The sequence below is a fragment of the Carcharodon carcharias genome, chromosome 19, assembly GCF_017639515.1.
Source record: "Carcharodon carcharias isolate sCarCar2 chromosome 19, sCarCar2.pri, whole genome shotgun sequence".
Lineage (NCBI taxonomy): Eukaryota > Metazoa > Chordata > Chondrichthyes > Lamniformes > Lamnidae > Carcharodon > Carcharodon carcharias.
Window position 1 is genome coordinate 110,878,078 of NC_054485.1, and position 8,502 is coordinate 110,886,579.

At 45.4% G+C, this 8,502-nt stretch overlaps 1 protein-coding gene across 1 annotated transcript; it reads left to right on the top strand.

The window, feature by feature from the left end:
• Positions 1-3,105: 3,105 nt before the first annotated feature.
• Positions 3,106-3,744, top strand: LOC121291341 (histone H1-like). The gene has a single exon (XM_041212411.1). The coding sequence runs from the start codon at positions 3,106-3,108 to the stop codon at positions 3,742-3,744; it is 639 nt and encodes a 212-aa protein (XP_041068345.1).
• Positions 3,745-8,502: the final 4,758 nt, after the last annotated feature.

The window sequence follows — 8,502 nt, forward strand, 5'->3', positions numbered from 1 at the left end:
TGTTTTGTTTTGACCAAAGAGTTGCTGAAAGTGGAGTCAAAACTCCATCAATGGTGCATGTCAGTCGCTCGAACCCATGTCCTCAGCTCCACTCTTGGGGGTCTTATTGTCGAGCAGCAGCAACAGAAGAGAAACACCAGCACCGACCTGACAGGAAAAATTGAACTGCAGGTTAACCAGCCCAATCCCTCAGGGTGAAAGTTTCTTCTTCGTATTCAACCAGAGGCAGAAAGAACAGCAGATGGGAACCTTGGAAGAGACCGATCCAAGACGGAAATCCAAAAGACCAAAGGGAGACATTTCGGCAAGAAAGCCACCGACTGCAGCAATGAACAAAAAAAAAGAGATAACTTCCAGAAAAGCTGCATTGAAAAAAAACCTTGCTAAATTGAAGGGATGAGAAAGACAATTTAAAACTCTAAGACAGAAGGTGCTCTTCAGAGTCACAATGTCTACAAAGGAGCAAAATCAGCATTTCAATTCATTCATTTCGCATTTAGAAAGGAAGTTTCAATGAGGAACATATGAAACATTACCTGTGTAACCAGGTAATGCGCAAGAGGGGTCTGGATGTTTATGGGGCAGAACGGGATTGTAGGCTGTGTAAGATTTTATAACTCAGGGACAGCAGCTGAATAAGGGTAATTGTTCTTTAGCGGCCTTGTGCATTGTCAATGTAGGAATTATTTTCCAATTGAAATTACGTGAAATCTGACACTAATGTCATCCGTTCTCTGAAGCGGGGGAAAACTACCAATTGCTTCCTTAAATACAGATTACCACTAATTCTATTCTGGTGTTTTTTCTCGTCTACAATCATTTTGAAGTTTTGACCACTCCACCTCCCTCCTTATCTTTGTCCAAGAACATCCTGCAATTGATGTAGCAGCAGATTGATAACTGCATATTTGATATAGATGAGCATTCAGCTAGCTCTCATTCAATCAATTGGGTTGGTTGCGTATTTCCTTGCGAACGACGGTTAAAGTTTATGCATCTTGCTTGGCAAGCGCATGAACCTTTGGGAGGGCTATAATGGGCACCAAAACGAGTTCTAAACAGGTTATCCTTATAGATAATCTCCAGCCAAAGCTATTTCCATCCCTCATCTTTTATTTCTGTTTCATTTCTTGCCACATTTCCATTCCCTTTGACCCTGGGGGACTAACTCTTCGGTCATTCAATCTCTCTTGTCTTCCACCCTAACACAAACCCTCCTTTGTCCCTGTCCCACCCACCCCTTGCTGGAAACTTATTTAACTTCCTCCAGTTATGATGAAAGGTCACCGACCTGAAATGTTACCTTTTTCTCTCTCCAGCATTTTCTGTTCATATTTCAAATCTCCAGCGTCCGCAATATTCTACTTTTCTATTTCCATCGCTGTCCAGTTTCCTCTTAAATCACTTCATCGCTTGAGTTGTTGATACTTCATCACCTAGCCCCATAAAATCGGTTTACCGGGATTCTAATCCCTAAAGCTAAGTCACTGAAGGTTATCCGGACTCACTAGTAGGAAGGAGACACCACAAAGATTCCAGGATAACTTAGAGATGTTAACCCTTGGTGTCTGCAATCGATGTTACATAAAGAGCTCATATCTATAACTCAAAACATCCCGACGTAAAGATTACTCATTCTGTTCTCGAATCCTTTCGATCTTATTTTTTCCCTGCATCACCAAAACGACAGTAACCAAAGTAATTAAAGTTATTGAAAAGGTCAAGGACCTTTCATCAGAACTTGGCAAAGTAAAAGTTATGATGAAAGTAAATCCATCGTTGGATCCTCATCTCTGCCCCAATTCTACAACCATCCCCCAATCCAACCGTTCCTCTAAACACGGCCTTTTGTGCATTCCAGTTCCTTTTGCCCCATCGTTGATGGCTGTGTCTTAACGGGCATAGGCCCAACACTCTGGAGTTTCTTCCCCAACTCTTCCGCCACAATAAAAGGCTGTCTTATAAAATTCATCTCTTCATCCCTCAGGATATCCCTTTCTTATTCTGTCTGTCCGTTCCCCCATCCCTTCTTCCCCTGTTATTTTCGGTAATCTCCTGATCACTGGATTCAACCTCCAGAATAAACAAAGGGATATTTAACTTAGGAGGGAAGTTGCTTTGCTACATTGGAACATTGATTCCAATCCACTGGCGTTTTGCGGGGGAGGCTTTCTGAGGCTATTTAAATGCAAACCTGATTCTGTATCATGAAAGTCAAGACTTTCTCTGATTCTTTGCATTCGGCAATCGGTATATAAAGAAAGGATACCGCCCACCAAACTTCGATTTAGCTTAACCGGGTGTCAAGTTGCATCGGTTTTGAGACAGAAATTGCGACAAATAAAACCGCATTCGTCTAAATTCAGAGTCATTGCTTCTGCAGAAAATATGACCACGTTTAACTTTTTTACATCGGAAGGGGGGGGAACGACACTTTGATCAATGATTCATTGGCTGTGCTGAGCTGGTGATGGGGACAACAGGAAAGTACAATTAACAAGGTCTTTGTTATAGCTCGTGGGCGGGGATTAGAGTAGGGGGCGGGAATTGAAGAAGGAGGCGGAGACTGGAGAAGGAGGCGGGGCCGAGATCAGGGAGTGGGGCCAAGGTCATGGGGCGAAAACTAGATCGCGGGCGGGACATGAATGCTGGGGCGGGGCCTAGCGGCCGGGCGCTGAAGTAGCGACGGGGTGGGGCCGAGCTTAGGGGCGGGACCCAGTTTAAAGGGTGGGGCATCGCGGCAGTGGGAGGGATCAATCGCGACTGACCCGTGCCGGCCGGGGGCGGTGCCTAAACCAGGAGGCGGGGTCCTATATCGCGAGCGAGGCATAGTGGCAATGGGCGGATTGCCGTGCGGCAGCCTCACCAAGGGGGCGGGGCTCGGGATAGGGGCGGGGCCTAGACCAGCGTGCCTCACCCAGGGGGCGTGACCGATCGACATTGGGCGGAACACAGCAAGGGGACCCGGCCGGGGGCGGGCCTTGTCCAGATGGGTAGGGCCCAGCGGCAGTGGGCGGGACCAAGGGGCGGAGCTGAGCAAATGATTGCCTCCATTTCGTCCGCTTTCCCGCCTTATATAAAATATCGGCGGCGCCATCCGGCCACATGTCGAAGCGCGACGGCTGCGGACTCATTGGGATCAGTCCGATGGCCGAGAGCGTCCCCGCCAAAACCGATGTCCCCGTACCTGCTCCTCCCGATTGCGCCGCCGCCGCCCCAGCCGCCAAGAAGAAGGCCGCCTACCGGCCGCAGAAAAGCGGCGGCGCGGCGGTGGCCGAGCAGATCCTGGAGGCGGTGGCCGCCACCAAGGAGCGCCAGGCGGCCAAGCTGGGCCCCCTGAAGAAAACCATCTCGGCCTCCGGCTACGAGCTGGAGAAGGGCGGCGGCGGCGCCCGGCCCAACCCGCCGCTCAGCACCGTGGCCAACAAGGGATCCCCGGCCGAGAGCGGGGCCGGCACCTCCTCGGCCTCCCTCCACCCGGAGCAGCAGCAGGAGAAGGAGGAGGAGGAGGAGGAAGGGGGACCGGAGGAAGGAGAGGCCGAGGACGGCACCAAAGGAGGGGCCAAGAGGAAAGCGCCGACGGCCAAGAGAGCGGCCCCGAAGAGAGCGGCGGCCAAACGGGCCAAGAAAGCGGCGGCCAAGAGCCCCCGAAAGGGGACGGCGGCCAAGCCGAGAAAAGCTGCTAAGCGGCCGGCAACGTGCAGGCCTGTGGGGCGTAAGCGGGCGGCGGGGAAGAGGAGGTAGAGGCACGAGGAGCGGAGAAAGATCTGAAACACCAAAGGCTCTTTTCAGAGCCACTCACATGGCCATAAAAAATCAGCTAAAATCATGGGGTCTGATTTTTCCCGCCCAATCCAGCCTTGACTTGAATTGCACCAAACTGTCCACTGCGTTTAGATATAAAGATTGGTAATAAAACCAGAATTACATTCGGTCCGTTCTACCTTTGCCTTCTCTCCTTTCTAACCACTTTTTTTTGGGTCCTTCAGTGTAGCCAATTTACCTTTCTGTACAGTTACTGAATTTGCTTCAGAATTATTTATTGAAGCTTGGTGAACCAACCTGAAACCTTTTTGTAACCAAGCCTTTGGTCACCTCTTGTGTAGGTAGCGTGGACCCCCGTTCTGCAGAGTATTGCTTCTACAGCACAGTAAATTGGGGAAATTTGGTGAGTGAGGGAATTCGGTGCAAGAGGGAGGAGGTGCTGTTTTGTATTTAAGAAAAACACAAGGTGCAGTCTGACAGAGAGAGAGAGAGAGCACAGGACCTGAAAGCTGAGGTAAAAGTCATGAACTAAAGTTAATAGTTTAAACAAGGTACTAAATAGATTCTAAAAGAGGGAATAGAGATTCTTTTAAAACTAAATTTCGATCATGAATGAGCAGCTCAGCTCGGGTCTCAATGATGGTGATCTCTGAACTAGTTACACATGCTAGGGAGAATAGAAAGAAAAAGATGAGGATCTGCGTGGCTTTACGCATGGTGCAGGAGGGTGGGCATCAGATTCTTGGGGCTTTGGGATGACTTCTGGGGCAGGAGACACATGTTCAAAAGACAGGTTGCACCTCAACAGCACTGGGGATCAATGCCTGCGTGGGGAGGTTCATTTCTGTGGTTGCAAGGGTTTTCAATTAAATTGACAAGGGAATTACACAAGTATTAAGAAGTAGAAATGAGGAATGCAGTGTATAAAGGAGTGACAGTGTTGAATAGAATAGAGAAGGATGTAATACCATAATAGATAGAAGCAGACTAAGAAAGACTACAAGGATTGCAAAAAAAAGTTTAGAATGCATGTAGAATACACAAACTGTAGTGAATAAGGCTGGTGGGCTCCAAGTGTAAAAATCCATTTGGATATATGATAAGTGGCAGTAAAAAAAGCATGGCTGAAAAATGGTGAAGACTGGATGATTAACATTCAAGAGTAGAAAGGGTTCAGAAAAGATAGAAATGTAAAAACAAATGGAAGTGGGATGGCAGAACTGATTATGGACGCCATTGTAGTGTTGAAAAGAAAGGATTTCCTTGAAGGGGCAAGGGCAGAATCTATTTGTTTAGAGTTGAGAAGCAAGAAAGTTATGATCAGACTATTGGGCATATTCTATAGTCCCCCAAATAGTGGTACAGAGATAGAGGAGCAAAGCTGCAGGGAAATCACAGAGAAGTGTAAGAACTGTGTAGTGATAAAAGGGACATTAATTATTCAGCAATTGATTAGGTTAACATTAGAATAAAGGGGAAGGAAGGAATGGAATTTCTGCAATGTGTTCAACAGAATGTCCTTGTTCAGGAAAATTGGAGAGGATTGATGATGTGAATGCGATAGTTATTGTCAACGTGAATGTGTTTAGTGAAAATGCTGGTTAAATCTGATAGAATAAACTCTGGCTGAGTCTCATAGAATATAAAGATAATGTAAGCGTGGATTTTAAAAAAAAAATGGCTTAAGGACTCCAAACGGTGAACATGGTATTTTTTTTTTACTTTAGATTGGTGAATAGCAGCAATTTGCTCACAAGAAACAGTGCTGGGACCACTGCTTGTTTCAGAACTTGGGGAAGGACCTTGACCCATTTTGGTCTGAGTCTGAGGAGAAGTTTTCTCCAACAAAGTCTGATCTTGCCCTTGACATTCAATTGAACTTTCCACTTCATTAGACATGTTCTGTCTGACTCTGACTCGAATCTGCACTGGTTCCAGACACAGCTTATGTTGGAGTAGCTATAGGTATTCTACTCATATCCCAACTATCCAATTCATCAGGCTCACATGATTCTTCTCAACACCCTTCTTCTTTATCAATCTTCGAAAGCAAAACGTAATCTACATTAATAAACCTAACCTTTTCACTCCCAAACATCTTGACAAAACATGTGCAAGGGTCATGTATTTTTTATTCATTCATGGGATGTGGGCGTTGCTAGCTATGCCAGCATTTATTGCCCATCCATAATTGCCCTTGAGAAGATTGTGGTAAACTGTCTTCTTGAACCTCTGCAGTCCATGTGGTGTAGGTACACCCACAGTGCTGTCAGGGAGGGAGTTCCAGGATTTTGAACCAGCGACACTGAAGGAATGGAGATATATTTCCAAGTCAGGATGGTATGTGGATTGGTGGGGAACTTCCAGTTGGTGGTATTCACATGCATCTGTTGCCTTGGTCCTTCTGGATATTCTAGAGTTATTTCAAGACTCTTCCTGGTAGCAATTTCAGCTACATCTGATGACCTTAACATTCTGGTTCAATTTCAGACTTCTTTCCCTCCCTTTACTCTCAAGACTCTCTTTCTGCCAGGATTGTTGCCCTTCTATTGACTGTGCTGAATGTGGCTTCAGCAACAAAAACCTTGCTCTAGGCTGCCTTCTAAGAAGCAATTCATCTGGTGTTCTGCAGGCAGTAGTGTAATTTATGTTATGGTAAATAAACAAAAAAAAAATCGCCAATTTGTAAAGACAGCTGATGTTTCTTCCAATTTGTATCTAGCATTTGTTTAACAAGAACACGCTTAACAATTTTTACTGTATGTTCTGCAGCTCCATTTTAAGCAGGATGATGCAGTGGGTCTCTAGTGTATTTTACCCCATTCATTCTCAGGAATTTTACAAACACTTCTGAACAAAAGTGAGGTCTGTTATCAGACACAGTTTCCCCTGGGATCTCATAAGCAGCAAACAAACTACTGAAAACATTGAGAGTTTATGGATTTGTTGTTCATTTAATTAGAAATACCTACGTTGAATGGCCATCTATCACAACCTATAGCTGTTGTCCTTCAAATTCTGCAAAATCTATGTGCTACCTCTGCCACACTCTTGTTGGCCATTTCCATAGGCCAGGATTTTCCAGTCCCTTCATTGGCTTTGGAGGGGCTGGAAGATCCTGCCCAAGGTTGCAAAGGTACCGCTGGTGGCTTCTTTTCTACTGCAACACTGATTAACTGTGTTCTCTATGTCCTTATCTAAACCTGGCTATAAAAGGTAACTGCTCACTGGACCCTTTGTCAAGCTCATCCCCAAGTGTTGATCACATAGGAACTGTGATCTGTTCCTTTCAGGAATTTTAACACTGGCTCCCCCCATGTAACACAACCTTTATCAAACAACAACTCATTCTTATATATAAATAAAATGGCTTGATTTCTAAATTCAGTATCTATGTTGGCCACCCATTTGCGATATTTCCTTACCAGCGCAAGGTCTCTGTGAGTTATTCTACCAATGTTATCTGCTCAACTCATCTAGGCGTGAAAAGAAAAATGCATCTTCCCTGTTGGGCTTTACCTTTGATGGAGAGGGTAATCTAGACATCACAACGACCTTCATATTGTCTGTATTCAATGTTGTACAGATAAGCAGACAAAATCAAAGCCCATCTCTGCATCCAAGCTGCCATTAAAGTGGGTACTGGAGACTTTCAATTCAATATAGGCATCAGTGGCTTATGATCAGTTTTTGATTATGAAACTACGACCATAGTGTATTGATGAAATATTCTTACTTCAAAAACTAAAGACAATGCTTCATATTCTAATATTCTATCTAAGCGTAATTTCACTCACTGGCACTGAGGGCACATGAAGACAAAGCAATCAGTCTCTCCTCACCATTATCCAACACATGAAAGATCAAACTCCCAATCCATATGGAGAGGCATCAGATGCTAGCTTAATCTTGTCGGGAAGAAGTCCCCTCTTCACATTGAGGATATACTCCACTCTGTTGCATGCACTGAAACCATACTAACTTTAGATTTTGAACAGCTCTAGCAACTTAAAAATGGGCATACCTAAAAATGAGGCGTCAGCCTGGTGAAGCCACAACTCATATCTACTTGCGTGCCAAACAGCGAAAGCAGCATGTGATAGAGCTAAGCGATTCTGCAACCAACGGATCAGATCTAAGCTCTGCAGTACTGCTACATCCAGTCGCAAATGGTGGTGAACAATTAAACTCACAGAGGAGGAGGCTCCACAAATATCCCCATCCTCAATGATGGCGAAGCCCAGCATGTCAGTGTAAAAGATAAAGCTACTGCATTTGCACCAACCTTCAGTCAGATGTGTCAGGTGAATGAACTATTTTGACCTCCTCCTGAGGTCCCCAGCATCACAGATGCCAGTCTGCGGCTGATTCAATTCACTCCACGTGATATCAAGAAATGGTTGAAGGCACTGGATATTGCAAATGCTATGGATCCTGACAACATTCCAGCAATAATACTGAAGACTTGTGCTCCAGAACTTGCTGTGCCCCTAGCCCAACTGTTCCAGTACAGCTACAATACTGGCTTCTAATCTACAATGTGGAAAATTGCTCAGGTATGTCCTATACATAAACAACAGGACAAATCCAACCCGGCCAGTTACCGCCCCATCAGTTTACTCTCGATCATCAGTAAAGTGATGGAAGGGGTAATCAACAAGTGCTACCAAATGGCACTTGCTTAGCAATAACCTGCTCATTGATGCTCAGTTTGTGTTCCGCCAGGGCCACTCAGAT